Raw genomic sequence first — 20,916 nt, forward strand, 5'->3', positions numbered from 1 at the left:
ACTGTTAAATACAATATTAAACATCCTGAACAAATCAGTCTGATTCACACAAACTCACACACAATCATTGTGGCGCCTTTTGACATTTTGCATTCATCTGTGCATTTCTGGGAGATGGCCTTCTTAATTATACTTGCTTCAAGAGGAGAAGTTAAAAGTATAGAGTTTGGCAATAAGGACCTGATGGTTGACTGTGTCAAAAGCTTTACGGAGATCTAAAAATACAGCACCAAAAACACCTCCCTTGTCAACCATTGCTCGAACAGTTTCTAAAAAGAGGCAGTTGGCTGTTTCTGCGGAGTGATGGGCCCTGAAGCCAAACTGCATTGGATGAAGAGTGAATGGACTATTATTAAGGAAAGAGACAAGCTGCTCTGATACACATTTTTCAGCAACCTTGGATACCACAGGTAAAATACTAATTGGGCGATAATTAAATATGTTCATAGGATCATTTGATTTAAATATAGGAGTTACAATTGCAGTCTTACAGGTAGTTGGAAATGTCCTCTCTAATACTGACTGGTTAACAATTTGTGTGATAGGGTAGGCTAGGTGTTCTTTCAGGGATTTAAGCATTTTAGAATCCATTCCATAAATATCTTTTGCTGTTGAGATTTTAACAGAATTAATAATTGCCTGGGTTTTAATTTCAGAGATAGGTTGAATGCTAAAAGAAGCCTTAGTTTCATCTAGTTTGACAAGTTCTCCGGTTGTTGGGTGAAAATTCTGTGCGATTTCATCCACAGAATTAATAAAATATTTATTAAAAGCTACAGCTATTTGTGCTGGATCTTGTGTCAATTTACCATTCATTTTAAACTCTAACTGGCTTCTAAGCCTATGTCTAATTCCCATTAAATTTTTAATCGGTTCCCATATCAACTTTCTATTACCCTTTCCCTCATTAATAGTTGTTATAAAAAAATTGGCTTTGGCCTTTCTAATCACTTTGATTACTTGATTACGTAATGAAGTGAACCTATGCCTATCGATATTTAAATTGGTTTTTAATTATCTTTTTAAAGCAGAGTCTCTTTCTTTCATCAGATTAAAAATTTCAGTATTATTAAGCCAGGGGAGTGCATTTGTTTTTTTCTTTCCTTTTACCTTTCTAAAGAACTCCTTAACTACACTTTGTAGCTTGGTAGTAAACTTCTTGCTAACTTCTATATCATTCCCTATAAGTATATTTGTCCATTTAGTCTGCTGTGCTGTCCTTTGAAAATTATACATTTCATTCTTTGGAATCCTGTGTTGCTCTAACGGTTTATTAGAGTGATGGAAACGGGTTTTTGTAAGTTTTCTTGACAGTAATGTCAGATTATGGTCAGACAGTCCAGTAATAAAATTAAATGTTTTTACAATTCGTTCAGGCTTGTTACTGAATATTAAGTCTAACTGTGACTTAGATGATGTAGTTATTCTAGTAGGACCTTCCAACAATTGAGTAAAATCCAGACTGTCTGTAATCTGCTTAAGGGATTTCCTATTAGTCTTATTAACCAATTGCAGTTTAGATCACCAAGTAATATAACCTCGTTTTTAAAATCACATGCTTGAAGTAGCTTTTTAATAGTAATATAAAAATCACTATTAGAAGACGGTGGACAATATACAACGAGCACAAAAGACATTTCAGATGAGAGCACTATGTTCAACCCAATACACTCCAAATCATGATCAAAAGGCCAGCATAACTGATGACAATTAATGTGATCTTTTATGTAAATCATGACCCCCTCCACCTCTTCCTTCAGATCTATCCCGCCTAAAGATATTATACCCTGGTACATGTAATGCAGCAGATGGAGAATTGTTATGCAACCACGATTCTGACAAACCTAAAAAGTCTAAGTTAGAGTTACTGAAAAGATGATGTACTTGTTCAGACTTTGGGGTGAGGCTACGGATATTCATATGTCCTCCAAAGAGACCCCTAGATTTAAGTTGTTGATCCCAGATCAGACGAGAGTGATTGACAGTTTTAAAGTTCAGTTTGCGGTGTTTTTTTCAGAGCATGGTTTATGATGCTTTTGAAAGCACTGCGGGTAGTGCCGTGCGGATTTTCACGCTTACCTTGAGCGCAATGACCAGTTACCGTGTCAACAGGACAATATAAACCAGTAGGGACAGAGAAGTAGGGCAAGGAAATAGATGTTTCCTCCTTGACGGTGTACGACCTGTTGTTGTCGATCCACGCACCATCAGATGGCCAACCCAGGCCAACGGTGCTCACCAGGCCCGGCTTCACAGCCCTCTTTGACCGAGATCTCCGCTCCCCGCCGCCAATAGGTCCACCTCCCGATCGATGTTGAATGAGCCCCATCCACTGGGGAGCAGGGATAATGCTCCCTGCATTCCTGCAGTTAGCACCACGGGAAGTCGGACCCGGGCACGGGTGCACATCTCCAGATAGCAACAGGTAAAGTATGATAATGACCCCACTGTCACTTTGGCGTTTGCCCCGGACTTCATTACTTCGCTTGTGTTGATCCCGGCCAGCCGCAGTGTTTACAAACGCTTGCATCAAAATATGCTTTCCGTGACCAAAATGCTTTACTAACAATGTTTCTTGGTACACCGTTATATTTTGGGAAACTCGCTATGTTTGCAAACGGTCTCGAATCTGAATTTAAAATAACATCAAAAACTAAAATCGCCAGGAGAGCTCCTGACACACAGGATTTTGCCATTGTGTTGTCGGCAAAACAGGGCATTGTGCGCACTAAGCAACGACTGCACAATCTATATTAGTGGCCGCGGATGGATGAGACAGTCACACGCTTTATCTTATCATGTCAACTTTGTCTTGCTTCGGACAAAACCGCTAAAGTACATTCTGCCCCACTTCAGCCTGTGCCCTTTCCTGCTGAACCATGGAGAAAACTAGCAATGGATCTAGTGGGCCCATTCGAGTCGGCTACCTGGGATTGCCCCTATGCCCTTACTCTAATGGACTACCATAGTAAATGACTTGAAGTTACGTTTGTGTCTTCAGTGAGTTCGAAACGTGTGACTAATTTCCTCACCTACGTGTTTAGTTGTCATGGGAACCCGGAGTCCATAGTGACGGATAACGGACTTCAATTTACAGCTGGGGAATTTTCTGACTTTCTTGAAGTGAGGGACATCGCTCATATGCGCAGGCCGGTATACCATCCAGCTGCCAATGGATCAATTGAGCGTTTCCATAGAGTGCTTAAGAGTTGCATTCAGTCTGCAATAATTCAGTCGAATCCATGGAAAAGAACTGTCACAGAATTTCTCCACGTTTATAGAGTGACTCCTCACTCCACAACTGGCATGACTCTGTTTGAATTGCTGCATGGGAGAAAAATGCACACTCGCCTTGATGTCTTGCCCTCTCTAACTTCTGGAGTCCCTACGGATGTTTTGCGCGAGCGAGTGACATGAAGAGCAGAGCACGCCATACTCTTCATACAATTATAACGAGAACATCATAATTGTGTTCTTGGGACATGGCTTTTAATGGTGAGACTTTTGATTTTATATTAATTTTTTCAAAAATCATATAAAAATTTTGATTTTGTCAGCCAATATATCGGCTTTCAAGTACAAAGAATTATCGGTTATCAGCATCACCCAAAATGTTCATATCGGTGCATCCCAAATTTTTTTCATGTGAGCTTTGGTGTGCATAGTAGTTCTGTATTATATCTTTAGACTTTTTTTCAAAGGACACCTAAACGTAAGTCGAAAAAGTGTATTGTGTAAATACACTGACTTGACTAATGATTCTAGGTATTTCGTGTTTTATTCAGTTAGTGTAACAGTATCAGTAGTGAGACACCCGGAGCTAGAATAAGCTCAGATTTAATCAGATGTTCCTCAAACAGCAGCCATATTCAAGACCAGATTGGCAACATACCTTTACCTGTACATTCTTTCAAAAATAAATATATAAATGCAATGAAATGTTCATAGTTCCTTTAATTCCTTAATAATTAATTTCTTTTATTTTCATTTATATTGTGGCATTTCCCAGCAAGATGGAAATGTTTTTAATATTTTGATTGGAAGGTTTTAGACAATCAAATACATGAGACATGCATTCAAACAACTGAATTTAGAGTCAGTCTTCCATAATCCCTCAATATTGGAAGCTATAGCATCGGAGATGGTCAGGCATTCATATGTAAATACTCACAAAAAATAATAATTTGAGCAGAAAATCACTTTCATCTGCAGCGTGAACGTAGCCTTGATCTCACACAGATACGCATTTTCTGGTGACATTTTAAATTGCTGAGCCATTTAAAACTCTTTCCACACAAGGAACACAAATAGGGTCTCACATCTGCATGAGTTTTCAGGTGTATCTGTAAGTGTGATTGCAAAAGAAATCTTTTATTACACTGTTCACAATTAAATGACCTTCCTTCAGAGTGATTGAGCAGGTGATTTTTTAAATTGCTCCTTTTTCTAAACCTCTTACCAGATTCAGAACACACTAGTTTCTTTCCAGAATGAATTAGTGAATGACGTTTCAGATCTTTTTGAAATGTGAAACTCTTCTTGCACTGAAGACATCTAAAAGGCTTCGCTCCAGTGTGAACTCTCATGTGAACTTCAAGGTTTCCTTTAAATGTGAAACTCTTTCCACACTGAGGGCAGATGAAAGGCTTCTCTCCAGTGTGAATTCTCATGTGACTCTTAAGGTTGCCTTTAAATCTGCAACTCTTTCCACAGTGTTGGCAAGTGAAAGGCTGCTCTCCTGTGTGAATTATTGCATGTCTCTTAAGTTTTTTTCTGTCTGAGAAACTCTTTCCACAATGAGGACATTTAAAACAGTTCTCTTTTGAATGAATCTTTAGGTGATAATCAAGAGATTCTTTGCGTGTGAAAGATTTTCCACAATGAACGCATTTGAATGGTTTCTCTCCAGAATGAACTCTCATGTGAATCTTAAGATTTCCTTTTTGTGAACAGCTCTTCCCACACAGTTTGCAGGTGTATGGGTTCTCTCCAGTGTGACTTCTCATATGGGCTTTAAAGGTTGCTTGATATTTGAAACTCTGTCCGCAATGTGAGCATGTGTAAGGCTTCTCTCCAGTGTGAATTCTCATGTGACTCTTAAAACTTTCGTTAAATCTGAAAGTCCTTCCACAGTGATGGCATGTGTAAGGCGTCTCTCCAGTGTGAATTCTCATGTGAACCTTAAGGCCAACTTTAAATCTAAATCTCTTTTCACAATGTTGGCATTTGAAAATCTTCTCTTTAGAGTGAATTATTACATGCTTGTTAAGGTGCGTTATGTCTGAGAATCTCCTTCCACACTCATGACATTTAAAACAGTCCTCTCTTGAGTGTACTCTCATGTGGTAACTAAGGGTTTCTTTACGTCTGAAACTTTTTCCACACTGATCACATGTGAACGGCTTTACTCCAGTGTGAATGTGCATATGACATTTAAGACTTAAGCTCCAGGTAAAGCTCTTTCCACACAGTTTGCAGATGTAAGGCCTCTCTCCAGTATGAATTCTCATGTGCCTGGTAAGGTTTGATTTTTGGGCAAAACTTTTTCCACACTGTTGGCAGGTAAAAGGCTTCTCTCCAGTATGAACTCTCATGTGGCTTTTAAGATGTGCTGTTTTAGGAAAATCTTTTCCACAGTATTTGCAGGTATAAGGCTTCTCTCCTTTGTGAATTCTCATGTGGACTTTAAGGTCTTCCTGTTGATTGAAACTCTTATCACACCTAAAGCATGTGAAACAACTGTTAGGGTCAGTCTTTGGCTCTCTTTTTTGTGTAGAAGTATTTTCGGTCTGCATGAAATCATCAGTATGAGAAACATCATCTTTCTCTTTCATTTCATTCACTACTTCACTCTCCTCTTTCAGTGGCATCAGGTCTAAGTTGAAAAGAGACAAAAACCTCAGTTTAAGGGCACAAAGCAACAGAAACAACATAAATAGGCATTTCCTGTAAATCCAAAAACTCTTTTCAATATATTTAACTCAATATTTTCTTAGTTTTAAGGATTTGTTTTTAATAAAGTGTTCAAGTTTGTAAAGAAAAAAGTAGTAAGAAAGTCTTCTCTCGTGAATTTGTAACACTTGCAGATAAGGATATAACTGAAAAATTAAAAGTTTTGCCACCACGAGGAATCATATCACACATTAAAAAGCACATGCATCTGTCAAACCGCCTTAAACATTACACTTATGCATTAGCTTAAAGCTATCAAGAATTATCATGTTTTGGGCAGCTTGGATCATGCACTTATTCCATAACAGCTCACTATGTTTCCCCCACTATTATTAGATGCATTTTGTCCAGAGTTGTAATTTGACAATTGGCAGAAGTTTTCCGTGCATGGTGGGCAGATGCGACTAATCGATAATGACATTCGTTGTCGATGATTTTCATTATTGATTATTATTGGTTTTAAAGATTAGTTAAAAGAGTAACCCTTGAACTTGCCGCACAACGTAATGACGAACGCTGCTGCCCAGCCCTGTTTGAACCGCGGGAGGTGTCAAAACTTGTCATAGCTACTCCTATGTCATACATCGTGAAGTGTTACTCTTTTGGCGTAGGTCAACTTGCGTACGGCTGTCTGCTGGAAGCTAGTTATTTTAGTCATTAAAGTTTTAAATATGGATATTTTTCTTACACAAACAAATCGCTTCGCTTCAGAAGGCCTTTATTAACCATAATCAGACACACCTGAACTAGTTAATCAAGATGTTCAGGATGACTTAAATTCCAGGCAGGTGTGTCTTTTAGGTGGTTGGAACTAAACTTGACAGTATAGCGAGTCTCCAAGAGTAGGGTTGACATTAGTTTTATTACATTCTGACAAGACAGAGCTTTTATTGCGGTGCTTCTTAATCCTGGTCTTGGAGACCCACCGCTCAGGGCTGTGTTTCTCAAAAGCATCATAAGCCAAGTTGATCATTGAGACTATTGGTGGCAACGATTTTATCTACTTCAACCTACAATGCGTTTCAGAAAAATAGCCCTGCTCATTCTGCATTTTGTCCCTCTTATCTGACGCACCCAGTTAAGTTCATGGAGAGCCCTCCATGGTGTGCAATCAGGTGTGTAAGTAAGGTAGTATGCAGAGAGAAAAAAAATTCTGTCTGGCTCCTAAACTTTTAAGTCCCCCCCTGTGGTGAAAATCAAGTTTCTAAATGTTTATGTCTATGCGGCAATTTTAATATGCTTTAAGACAAACCATGAACAAACTCAAAAGTCAACACCATTGCAGAGTATTTTCTCCTCAAAACTGCAGTGAAAAAAAGTCTCAAAAACCCAGTTTGAAATCGCTGGTGTTTCTGACGTCACAAACTACCTTGTAATCAATTACAGCACCGTGCGGGCAGCATATGAAATGTTATGATGAATTATATTCTGAGAGAGTCTGGGTTTGGCGGTTGCCAGGAGAATGGTACTTGCCTGACTGCATTGTGTCAAGTGCAAAATTTGGTGGTGGTGGTGGTGGTGGTGGGGGTATTATGGTTTGAGGTTGTTCCAGTGAAAGGAACTCTTAATACTTCAGCATACCAAGACATTTTGGACAATTTCATGCTCACAACTTTGTGGGATTAGTTTGGGGATGGCCCCTTCCTGTTCCAACATGACTGCGCACCAGTGCACAAAGCAAGGTCCATAAAAACATGGATGAGCGAGTTTGGTGTGGACTTGACTGGCCTGCACTAGGGATGTGCATCTCCATAACTGAGGCCGATGCGATACGCATCTCGATGCATAGCCAACGATATGATACATTAAAGATGGATATAAGCAGCTACCGATGCGATTCAATACAATTCACTACTATTACGATGCGGTGCGATCCGATTTCGATTAGATTCAACGCGATGCTATTCAATGTAATACATACAATGCAATGGAGAAAAATATGATGCTATGCAATTCAATATGGTATAGGTAGTTAACTTTTATTTCTTTTGTTCAGACATATAGCAAATCATAAAGTAGCTTAAAGGTCCATCTGACTTTTAACACATGGGTCTTTAACAAACAAAAGATTTGGTTTTCACAAAACCAAAAGATTAAATAAAAACAGACATTATTTTCCAGTCCTGTCTCCAGTTACACTTTTAAGAGCTCACACATTTAACAGTGAAAAAGGTTAAGGATGCTTAGGGATAAACAATGAATAAATGTTTCAGCAGGTAGGCTAACTCCGTGAGCAGAAAGCAGGTGCTTTCTCCTTTTTTTTGCCAAAACTCAGCGTAGGCCTATAATATACTTCTCACATACCTGATAAGTATATCTATAGAAAGCTTGAAGAAAACTAAAAACTAAAAGAAATTGACTGCTCTCTGCTTATGTAGGCTAATTCATATGTAGTGTGCATTTCTCTCTATAGGTGAGTTCACTACATGCGAAGATGGCATCGTCAAATTTATCTTTGCAGCCACTGACATAGAAAACTATGTTGAACTGAACACTGCCAGACCAAGACAATGCATGCACTGAGACAAAAATGCATTTGCCAACCTATCTAAATGTAGCGGAGACAGTGAATAACCCCAATTTCAAAAAACGGTGGAGTGTTCCTTTAAACTGTGTTGAGCCTTTTAGTCGTTCTTATTAGACACTGTAGATGAATACATTTCCCTTGGTTGTATGTATAATTTTGTATTCGATAAAACACCTCTTGACCGTCGACTGTGAGTGACGTCACTTCTCAACACAAACACGCCCCATAGCATAATCCCACCCTTGACACTGATTGACAGGTTTCAAAGGCATCGGAAATGGAAATACTCAGGGAATTAGAATTCCATTTGAGTTTTGGCTGGCTACATACACGACGCTGAGAAAGTGAAAAAGCAGACGTGGTAATTGAAATTGCTATTTAAATATGACAGGGACAAAACTCGTAAGATATGGGAAACACTGTTGCAAACGGACTTTGCTTTTCCATTAGAAATTTGGCAGTCAGTGTGCGTTCGCTTAAACGAAAATGCAAACAGTAATGCGCGATTTGCAATTGCGTTTGGATTATGTCACATTTTATGCATCCACAAATTGAAAACGCAATTGCAAATACAATTTGTAATTCCTTTTGAATAATGTCCGGAATATCATTCCATAAATATCCGGATACAGGTCGCATGTTAATGCCAAGTGTAAATGCAGGCTTATTCTCGCTGTGTTTTCAGTCATGTGCTGAATCATTGTTTAATGTTACCTCTTGTGTCAAGTCTTGTCTTTTGCTTTCCCCCTCAGGGTTTTTTTTTTTTTTAAATAAAAGCCCATCAACTCTGAACCTGAGTCCTTGCTCCTTCACCACCCCCACACCTGACAACTATAATATTAAAGGTTAAAAACAGAGCTCGAGCTATTAGCCTAAATTCAGTTGCGAAATATTGAATGCAAACATGTAAACTGCACATAAGGCAGTTTTTGCATTAAATTCTAAATTTAATTATATGTTTTTGACTTTAAATATAAATGTAAAAACAATATTGACTTTTAAAAAAAAAGTATTTGATTTATTTGATGTGCCGGACCACCGATCAATTCCAAAGCAATAACGTCAGCGGCGTGTTCTCGCTCTCTTCTCTCCGATGGCAAAGTGACACACACCCGACTCATTCACTCGGGGTAAATAGTGCTTGTATTGCGGAAAAGTACACCAAAAGCGGGCGCACCACAGATCTATATAAGGGGTCCGCACAAACCGCCTCTCAGTCTCAAGCAGCTTGTGAGTCACAGGTACCAAAATGAGTGGCTTACTGTGCTTGAATGGACAAATACACACAAAACTCCTGGCCAGATGGCCAGGATACACACAAAAGTCAGTTTTGGAAACAAATTAGTTGAGAAAGATAACGCATTGTGTAACAGTATATTGGATCCGTGCATATGCTCTTAAAGTGACAGCAGCCTAATATTCCAGCTGCTGTCTGTCACGTTAATCAAAGAATAAAAGACAAAGACACTCTCTGCTCTTGAAGGAATAACTTTTGTAACTAAGTGTTTCTCCAGGTTTCCACGTCAGCGCTGTTTGATCTGATATCTATCGTTTATAACAAAGAACTCTGCGCTGAATCGGAATGTTTCTCACTGAATGTCGCATCGATGATGTTATTAATCCTGAGGCGAATTCAATGGATTTCTTCACTGGATCTCCACAGTCTGGATCTCCTAGTAACAGTGTGCGCTGTCCATTATTGGTCCGAACTAATAAACGGTCTGTGAAGCATAAATGAGTAGCGCATTTTCGGTCCGCTTTCATTTTGTTTGCATTAACTGCTCGGCAACCTTGTGGTCGCACCAGCGCGACCTTAATAAATATTTGGTCGCACCGGCAGGTAAAATGGCACAAAATGCGAGCAATTTAATTTATTAGAATTTATTTATAAGCAATAATAAGAATTTATTTATAAGCACCATAATCGCTACAGTATGTACCCCCAGATGCTAATGCTAAGCTAGCCATGAAATAACTTTGTATTGTTATTAGTGAGCTGCAAACACATTCAGATGGAGCCTTTGTCAATGCTGGTGACTTTAATCACACTAATGTAAAGACAGAACGTGTTATCAGAACGTTTCCAGCTCTACAAAAGACAACATTCTAGATCATGTTTGTACAAATTTGAGGAATATAAAGCTACACCCTCCTCATTTTGGACAATCGGACCACGTATCCCTGTTCCTGCTACCCAAACACACCCCCATCATTAAACATGTGAACCCCACAGTAATGACTGCAGGAGGAAGCAGACTCTTTATTACAGCACCAGTTCCAGGACAGAAACTGGGATATGTTTGTCTTTCAGGCTACACTGAATTCCCAGACCGACGTTAATATTTACACCAGTTATGTTCTGGATCACAACAACGTGTGTTGACACGGTAACAACCCAAAGAATAAACCAAAACATGCTGCTGCAATGACCCTCAATGACTTACACCATGTCATTCTTACCCCCATCATTGCCCAGTGTTTCTCTCATCAGAAAACATGCCTGCCCCCAACATTGGACCCATGCCAGTTTGCCTACAGGCAGGGGTGGTAAAAGTACTCAAAAATTATACTCGAGTAAAAGTATATTTACCTAAATATAAAATGACTCCAGTAAAAGTAGAAAGTCCTCCATTCAAACATCACTTGAGTAAAAGTACAAAAGTATCCGATTTAAAACTTACTTAAGTACCGAAAGTAATAAGTAAATATTCAAACTGTTAATATCAATAATTAAACAGATCAATTGTTTTGGGAGTGATATGCAATGTTTTAATTGAACAAATTATTAAATACTGCAATTAAGTATGTTAGATTTGCAATCATAAGAGACAATGAAGCACCTTGCATCAATTCTAAACAATTTCATTAAGTTTAGTGACAGCATATTATGGTGCAATGACTGGTAGGCTATTGGTTTATTATTTCTTTGATACAAATTTTACAATTTCAATTCAATTATTGTGGTTTGATTCCGATCTTGATTTAATATAGATTAATTTTGATAAATATTTGGTACAGTAGATACATGTTAATTTTTACACACGATTTTTCTCTGAGTTAGAAAATGGATGTGTCGTGAGAGCGTGTGGAAAGTGTCAATTGCTTGAGTCTCACACTGAATGAGTGAGAGTTGGCAGCTCTGCAATAGACATGTTCCATAACATTAGCTGCATCAAACAGAAGATGTGCAAGATACAGTGTAAGCGGGAATCTCGGGATCATTGCTGGGCAGAGCTGCACCTTCACCTGTTTCTGCGGTCATCTTCCACAATGGCGAACTGACTGCTATGTGAGCGTATGCTGGCTAAGAGCTTGCGCGCTCTTTTTTTCAAAATAAAACCAAGTTTTTCATTGGTTTGGAAAGCCAGTGTAATAAATACTTGGAGCGGGCATGGGGAAATGTAACGGAGTAAAATGTAAACTTTGTCTTTAATATTGTTGTGGAGTAAGAGTAAAAGTAGATGAAAATAAAACATACTCAAGTAAAGTACAGATCCCCGAAAAAAATACTTAAGTAACAAAGAATTTTACTTAGTAGTTACTTACCACCACTGCCTACAGGACGCCATTACTTCAGCTTTCCACGCCGCCCTCTCTTGGACAATAGCAACAGCAATTTAAGGATGCTTTTTGTTGATTTCAGTTCTGCCTTCACAGTGCGTACATGAGTGGAAATAACTGACTCCATCAGCAAGTGGTAAGTAGTTTATACTCATCTTTACAAAAAAAGTAACCGAAACTAGGACTCCAGATTTTAGGGATGTGCATCTCCATAACTGAGGCTGACGCGATACGCATCTCGATGCATAGCCAACGATACGCCGCTGCTATGCAATTCAAATTCAATTCAATTCAATCAGGGATAAACAATGAATGAATGTTTCAGCAGGTAGGCTAAATCCGTGAGCAGAAAGCAGGTGCTGTTTTAACAAACAATAATAAATAAAAAACTTTTCACAAACAGGTATTTCATAACTGTATGAAACAAATAGCAGTGGTGCTACATAATTGTTACAAAAAAAGTTACATAAAATATTGGTCACTTTCTAAATAGTAAAAGTACAGCGCATCTACTAATAATTATATATGAATAAATCGTTTTTTTTCCGATGCAGATATGTTATAAAACGATGCATCGCGATACAAATGCCAACTTGTATCCGATGCACACTTATTTAAATTGATGAATTGCATCGTAATTTTACGATCCCTACCAGATATACAAACCATAATCAACGCAGTACTTCTTTACAATTTTTAATATGAATCACTTATCTTTATTATAACATGGATGTCTGGAATGAAGAATTTGCATACTGAGAGATTAGAAGAAAAATTGCGTTTTCCTTTGACTTCATCATTTACTCGCTTTCATCACTTTTGCTTTTATTCTTGAGTGAACTGATTCACTAATGCTGGTCACACAATTTTTTTTAGCACGATTTTGCACGCCACAACGATTGGAGGGGGTGGGGTGGGTAGGACGTAGCCAGATTCGAGACTTGTCGAAACCAACTTTGGTCTCAATTGTGTGGTGTCATTACGATTATTTTACTGCTCTCGATCGAATCGGAGCCTCCCCGATAGGGTTGTGCCGATAGACGATAGAATCGACGTTAGTCAGAGATATCGCCGATGGCAGATCCCTTTGACGATATCAATACGATAATTGGCTCGTTTTACCATATATATATTAAATTATTATTATTATTATAAAGCTAGTATTGTTATTAAATTAATATTAGGAACTACAATTAATTTGCCTTGCCTAAATTCATAACGACATCACCACATAACACTTGTGACGACACCGACACACGCTTATGAGGACGTGTTTTAGTTTTTAAATGTTTTTAAAACGGACTAAAAAAAACTACATTCCACATCAAAATTGACTTGCAAGGTGATCCATTCACAAATTGTCAACAGTGCTTGTTTTTAAAGGGGTCATGACATGGTTTTGTTTTTTGTTTTATTATGTTCTCTTAAGTGCAATTACAGTATTACTATAGTTTTTTTTGTCTGAGTGGCCCACATGTTTTAATACGGGGCCTGAACATGAATGATTCTGAAAACAATATGCAAGTAAACTAAGTAAAAACACTGTGATTATTCATAATGAATGAAACTGCAATTAACGTTTTAAAAAGTAGTTTTAAGATGAAATACATTACTTGCAGTGTGCGGCGTCGTTGTTGGGCCTAGAATAGTAGGCACGGTCTGATCTTTAAGCAAAAGTTTTCTGGCAAAGCCAGCATCATACTGCGATTTGTTCTCAAAACAGTCATCCTTGAAATGTAGAGAAGACAGCTTAAATTAACACTGCCGTGACTGGGACGTCCGCAAAAAATAAACTGCAACCATTTTTCACTGACGGCTGGATCTTTCGGCAGCGTATTCAAACATGTTGTTTGTCCACAGCCAGGAACAGCACATCTGCGTGGCATCGCGATCTTCTTGTAAACAGACACACTCGCTGCACATCGACTGAATGCCTGTGGGCGCGACAATGATGCGATGATGCGAAATGAGGCGTAGTTGTCTTGCGCTTGAGGCGGTCATATGCAAACGACTGGCACGTCACTTCGTACCGTTACGTCACTTCGTACCATGGATCCCCAACGAGCTGTATTTAGAGCTTGATTAAATAAATTGTTCGTTTATAATGGGGAGGACGTCTTAAGCTATGAAACCTATGCAGGAAGTTTTAATGGTACAAAGACCTCTTATATACCAAAAGATCAAGGCAAATTTGGTTTCTCATGTCATGACCCCTTTAACAGACGCATCATTCTTATACAGATCCAAGATGAAAACGGCATTGTTGTTCGTCAGTTGGCCATTTTGTTCCATAGCACATTAACAAAACATTTAATGACACTAATAACACTAAAAACAATACAATTACTAAATATTAATAATAATAATAAATATCACTAAAATGATATAGGCCTAATAACAGTCTTTAGTTCACGAACAGCACAACTCTGCCATCTGTGAAAATCAGAAGCAGCTTCAAAGACTTGTTTAACAAGAAATGTTCTTCTAATTTTTTAACTATCATTAATGTAGGTCCACAAGAGGAATATTAATCCAGTAAATTAAGATAGTCCGTTATATACCGTTATATCCATCGTCGTCTCAGAGAATGCGGCGTTAATGCAGCGACAAATGCTGAAAGCTCAGTCCGTTTCTACTTTCACTTTCAGGGAATGAGCGCATTTTACATGCAAGTTCTTAACCCGATTATGCTGAATAAACTGACAATGCATGTGGTCATGTAAACGCATTTAACCGATTTCCTTTATCGGAATCAAGTCATAAGTTTAAGTATAATCGATCGACTCAGCTAGATTTTTGCCCCTTACTCTAATTTCTCTCGCGATTTAAACACATTAACCGTGTTCTTTGGGCTTATTGAAGTGCGCATATGTGAAGTGCATCCAGACAGAGAGAGCACTGGTAGGAGGACATATATCGCAAACACCGACTCTTTCTTAACCCAAGAAATTATTAAAACGTGTTCTCATCTCGTGCAGAATAATGCTGGTCAAAATGCTGCATCTGTAACGGCATGAGAGGATAATGTGCCCGTAAATTTCACGCTGACATGTTGAAATACTCTGAGTCAGATACAAAAATGATTAGGATCTTTTTTTTTTTACCTCACTATACCAGCAAATAACCTGATCTAGCCTATTAATAAACACCACCTTTGCTAGCAAAATAGAAAAAGATTCTCATGTATAAAATGAAGTAATAAAACAAGCAAATTAATGAATAAATAAGCAAGTTAAGTAAGCCCCGCCCCCCTCGCGATAATATCGTGTGTCGCCGATCTCACAGGCTGACGATAGGACGATATGAAAATGGATCATATCGCCCAACACTACTCCCCGATCCCAAATTGTACGTCTCTTGATTGGGCTGCCTTCGATGGGATACCCACAATAGCCAATGAGAGCGAGCAAGCATCACAAACCAGATGTTGTGTGCTTTTATAGCTGAAACATGAAAGCCACAAACACGTCACTAGAGCACCCTCTCAGCCAAGATTTCGCTGCATTTTTTTTCCCGCAGCAAAACAGAAAGAACGCCAGCAGAGCCAGCTGATGACATCAATTAGGGCTGCACGATTCGGGGAAAATGTCATATTGCGATTGCGATATAATAAACAAGTGGTTTCATGGGTCAATTTGCTTGGTTCTCAAGGAAACTGCACACAGATTAGTGATAATGCTGAAACTTGTATTTCTCAACTCAAACTAGCAACAACAACTAAATGCACAGTGTTTTCAAATTAAAATAATATTTTTTACTAAATTAAATAAATACATCTTTGCATTACTGCAAACTTGTTATTGACTCAATGGTGCAATAGTATAAAATAAATAGAACAATAAATAAGAACATTTGTATGCTCATGAAAATAAGATATTTTGAACATTCTGTCCAAACAAACAGGGACATTTAAGCAGGATGTAACATATATGCTTTGTCTAAACTCGGATAATTTTTGGTGTAAGTGTATTGTGATTGTCAAAACATTTGGTAACTAAACGGAATTTTGTTAAGTTTAGTGACAACATGTTACAATGTTTACATGGTACAATGACATGTTTGCCCTACTGTTTTTATTATTGCTTGACAGAAAATTCACGATATCAATTAAAATCTTGTGATTTGATTCCGATCTTGATTCAATATCGATTCATTTGGATAAATAGTAGGTAGCCAAACAGTAGATACATGTTAATTCTTCTCAAGAAAAAAAAATATTTCGCCTAATCCTGTAAACATACAGAGAGCCCTGTCAGCTGGTATTATTATTATTAAAGGTTACAAATAACAACTCAAATTAAACATGTATTTTTTACTAGGCTACAATAACATTACAATATTTTAATTATGGCCCCTCTAGAACAACTACACCGCTTTACAACTATAGGACAGGAAGAGCTAAATAAACTTATCATTGCATCTAAACCAACAACATGTTTATTAGATCCAATACCCACTAAACTACTGAAAGAAATGTTACCTGTAGCGGAAGAGCCTCTTCTTAATATTATTAACTCATCTTTATTTTTAGGTCATGTTCCAAAAATATTCAAGCTGGCAGTAATAAAACCTCTCATTAAGAAACCGCAATTAGATCCAAATAACCTAGCAAATTACAGACCCATTTCAAATCTTCCATTTATGTCTAAAATACTAGAAAAAGTTGTGTCCGCTCAATTGTGCTCTTTCTTGCAAGAAAATGATATCTATGAAAAATTCCAGTCGGGATTCAGACCGCATCATAGCACAGAAACTGCGCTAGTAAAAATTACAAATGATTTACTTTTAGCTTCTAACCAAGGCTGTATCTCAATACTAGTTCTACTCAATCTTAGCGCTGCGTTCGACACTATAGATCATAAAATACTCTTGGATCGACTACAAAACTACACTGGTGTTACGGGACAGGCATTAAGCTGGTTTAGATCGTATTTATACAGACCGTTACCATTTTGTCTGTTTAAATGGGGAAAAATCAAAGATAACGTCAGTAGACTATGGAGTGCCGCAAGGATCGGTGTTAGGCCCTCTGCTATTCTCAATATACATGCTGCCACTTGGTAATATTATAAGAAAACATGGAATTAATTTCCACTGTTATGCTGATGACACTCAATTATATATCTCATCACGACCAGATGAAAACACTAACTTATCTAAATTGACAGAGTGTCTAAATGATATAAAATGCTGGATGACGTGTAATTTCCTGCTATTAAATTCAGATAAAACGGAGGTACTACTTATTGGTCCAAAAAACTACCCACAAAATCCCTTACAATACAACTTTAATTTAGAAGGATGTCCTGTTACTTTATCCACATACATATACAGTAAAAGACCTGGGTGTTATACTAGACCGCAACTTGACTTTCGAAAATCATATTTCATATATTACAAGAACAGCCTTTTTCCACCTTAGAAACATTGCTAAGCTACGCAACATGCTATCTGTTTCTGATGCAGAAAAGTTAGTTCATGCATTCATGACCTTGAGACTAGATTATTGTAATGCTATATTAGCTGGCTGTCCTGCATCCTCAATAAACAAGCTACAGTTAGTGCAAAATGCAGCCGCTAGAGTTCTTACTAGATCAAGAAAATATGATCACCTATTTTATCATCTCTACACTGGTTACCTATTAAGTTACGTATCAATTACAAAGTATTCCTACTGACCTATAAAGCCCTAAATGGTTTAGCTCCTGTGTATTTAACAGACCTTCTATCGCCATAAAATCCATTGTGCTCTTTAAGATCACTAAATTCGAGGCTTCTGGTCATTCCTAGGATATCTAAGTCCACTAAAGGAGGGAGGGCGTTCTCGTATTTAGCTCCTAAACTCTGGAATAGCCTTCCTGATATTGTTCGAGACTCAGACTCGATGTCCCAGTTTAAAACTAGATTAAAGACGCATCTCTTTAACCAAGCATTCACTTAACGCTTAACCTTTAATACTACTGCTGAATCAGTTCAAATGCATTAACATTATGAACATCAGCTATGCTAATTATTTCCCATCTGCCTTTCTGCTGTTATCTCGGGACGCAAGTCCCGAGGTAAATAGCGTTCGTCAGCTCCAGTTTGTATCCAGCCTCTCACGGAGACTTCAGATGCCCCAACGCCTGTGAAGAGACGACTCGACGCCTGTGAAGAGACGACTCAAAGCCGGCGATATGTTATGCCATAAATTAATACATGATTAACTAACTGTATTTTTCTATGTACATTTCCGAAATGCACTTTCTGTAAAGCTGCTTTGAGACAATGTGTATTGTGAAAAGCGCTATACAAATAAATTTGAATTGAATTGAATAAGTAAAAATATAATAAATATCTTAATATAGTGCACATATTTAGCAAAATACTCCTCTCTCTATATAATTTGTCTAGCCAACTAACATGCTATTATATGACTTTCCTAAGGTAGCCTAAATGTAACGTTATGTGACATTATTCTCCAGCTGTTTTATTGACCTCTTTCAGCAGTTTAAAAAAAAAAAAAAAAAAAAAAAAAAAAAACTGATTGATCGATATCATGTATGAGGCATAAACATTTCGGTAAGTTGTACTGTATGTTTCAAAAAACCTATTGTTCATTTGTGTTTACTTACTATTAACTAAAGAGTAGGCTAAGAGTAGGCTATTAGATGTTCGGTTCACGACACAATCTATCACGTCACATTTACAAGCGCCAAAATGCTAGTGTTTGAATTTCGTAATGAAATGCTCTGCCTAGTCTGTCGGTGTCAGTGGCCTCTTTATTTCGCGATTTTTCTCTGCACAAGTAAATGGATGTGTGGCGTGAGAGCATGTGAAAAGTGTCAACTGCATGAGTCTCACGCTGAATGAGTGAGAGTTGGCAGCCCTGCACTCTCTGCTCAGTGTTTGTTATATGGCGATGTTTTGGCTATAAGATAACCGAGGAATAATTTTTTCTGGCCACCATTTCAGTGTCCATCTGCTCGGCATCTATCGTCACCTGTTCTCCGCGCTGCACACCGGAAAAAGTCATGACGTGAACATATGCGCCACACGAGCCACTGCTTAAACTCAAACTGACTGGTCTTTTTATTAGCGGTGTAGAAAATGGGCAAACAGAATGGGTTGTCATGTCCACACATGCATTTATTTATTTATTTCATAAAATCACAGCATTTTGCATCATATAATTGCATAGGCTTGACATCGCGATTGATATAATCATGCTGCACTAACATCGATAGTCCTAAATATTTGATTTCTTGTGAAGTTTCTGTGAGATCTTGTGTCTGTAGAATTGCCACCGTGAAACCGTCTTCCACAGTTTTATAATCTGGTTAAGATTTGAAAATCTTCTAGTGTCTCAGGCTGAATAGCCAATCAGAGTGATCCGTCTTACCGGCCGCTCAATGCCGATTCAAAATGCCAATTTAATTGGCCAAAAAGCTACGGCGGGATCCAACTATTGTTGATGGTACGGAATACACTGCAAAAACTAAACTGACAGTCTTTCAACAATGACCCGAATTTGGCCAATTGCTGACCGTCAAAACTTGGTGTGAAATGGGCTTAAGATGACCCTCCACTGCTCAAACAATTTTTTCAAATGTTTTCCTTTTAAAAGCTCTTTGAGGCAGGCATGCATTATTAATGCACGCTCGCATGTGACTACTCCTTCAAACTACGCAACCAATCCCGGCGACTTTTAAACGCACTATATGCCCCCCCAGAAATGTTAGAAAACATTAGAAATGTTGGTAACAATTTACAATAAGGTTCATTAGTTAAAATTAGTTACAGTATTTATTAATCTTTGTCAATGTTAGTTAATAAAAATCTAGCTGTTCATTGTTTGTTCATGTTAGTTCACTGTCCTTTAACTAATAAAAAAAAACACAAAAAAAATTTGTGTCAAAATAAATACAACCTTTGATTCTAATAACGTGTTATTAAATGTTGAAATTAATATTAACAAAGATTAATAAATGCTGAAGACGTTTTGTTCATTCTTAGTTCATGCTAATTAAGGTACTTAACTAATGTTAACTAATTAACCTTATTTCTGAATTTAAGTTGGAGGATCCTGGGGTATCCTTTGGGAAAGTTTCATGGTGATATCTTCTAGTTAAAATTTTTACCCTATTCACCTGTAGTGTCTCACCTTAAGGTGTGCCTCTAAATGTTCTGTTTGCGCTCCTAGCATGCCAAATAAAACCCCTTTAATAAGGACACACATCAAATCTATGATTAATTTCTGTAAAGGCATATTAATAAGGTTCAAATGACAGAGTTCAGTTTTGAGAATGAAACCTACCCGTTTGTTCCTCAGTATCTTCTTTCTTCACTGTGAATGTTTCTTCAATCTTGAAGTCTTCACTCTCCTCTTTAATAAATGCCATCTTTATAACAGTATGTAACGTGGATCTCAGTTGTTTCACCAGGAGATTTCTGTGTGTTTGGACACTGTTGTGCATAAAACGAGACAAAAGAAGAATAAAAAGTAAAATAATAATTCCAAGCTGAATCTCATTCAGCTCCCTAGTTCAGTAATATGAGAGTCAGTCATAGTGATGATGGTCATAAATAACCTGATTAGCCAAACCCTACATAAAAACGTAGCCTAAGTAGATTCCTGTTTCATAAAAACATTTGCAATTGGTTTGTAAAAGTTCTCATTACAAGTCTTGTTGCATGTTCAGAGTTTTGACCAGTAATTTTAGATAAAGCATAACTATTATACACATTCTTTGCCGTTAGAATAAAACGGTAAAAATTCTAAAGATTTGCATGGGCTACAATGAAATGCTTTAAACCACAAACCTTTCTTCAGCCGAATCAAGACGAATGAGCGGCGCAGCCTTATGACGTCATACCGCCAAACCAAAATAAAAGTC

At 37.7% G+C, this 20,916-nt stretch overlaps 1 protein-coding gene and 1 pseudogene across 3 annotated transcripts; both read right to left on the minus strand.

The window, feature by feature from the left end:
- The window catches only part of LOC143741419 (uncharacterized), a 30,334-nt pseudogene extending 28,005 nt beyond the window's left edge, over nt 1-2,329 (minus strand).
- Nucleotides 2,330-3,939: 1,610 nt separating this feature from the next.
- Nucleotides 3,940-20,901, minus strand: LOC143742446 (uncharacterized). Of its 3 annotated transcripts, XM_077235307.1 has the most exons (4): nt 20,843-20,901; nt 20,337-20,485; nt 4,460-5,875; nt 3,940-4,343 (listed from the first exon to the last, which is right to left on the minus strand). In XM_077235307.1, exons 2-4 carry the CDS (start codon nt 20,419-20,421, stop codon nt 4,279-4,281), a joined length of 1,566 nt encoding a protein of 521 aa, XP_077091422.1. In that variant the 5' UTR covers nt 20,422-20,485; nt 20,843-20,901; the 3' UTR covers nt 3,940-4,278. The 3 variants fall into 3 exon arrangements, with proteins under 3 accessions (XP_077091422.1, XP_077091420.1, XP_077091421.1); XM_077235305.1 differs by having other exon boundaries at nt 3,940-5,875; nt 20,843-20,899; XM_077235306.1 differs by having other exon boundaries at nt 3,940-5,875; nt 20,337-20,470; nt 20,843-20,885.
- Between the last annotated feature and the right edge of the window lie 15 nt (nt 20,902-20,916).

This window comes from Siphateles boraxobius, unplaced genomic scaffold (assembly GCF_051911475.1).
Source record: "Siphateles boraxobius isolate OS27281-9 unplaced genomic scaffold, OSU_SipBor_1 19, whole genome shotgun sequence".
NCBI lineage: Eukaryota > Metazoa > Chordata > Actinopteri > Cypriniformes > Leuciscidae > Siphateles > Siphateles boraxobius.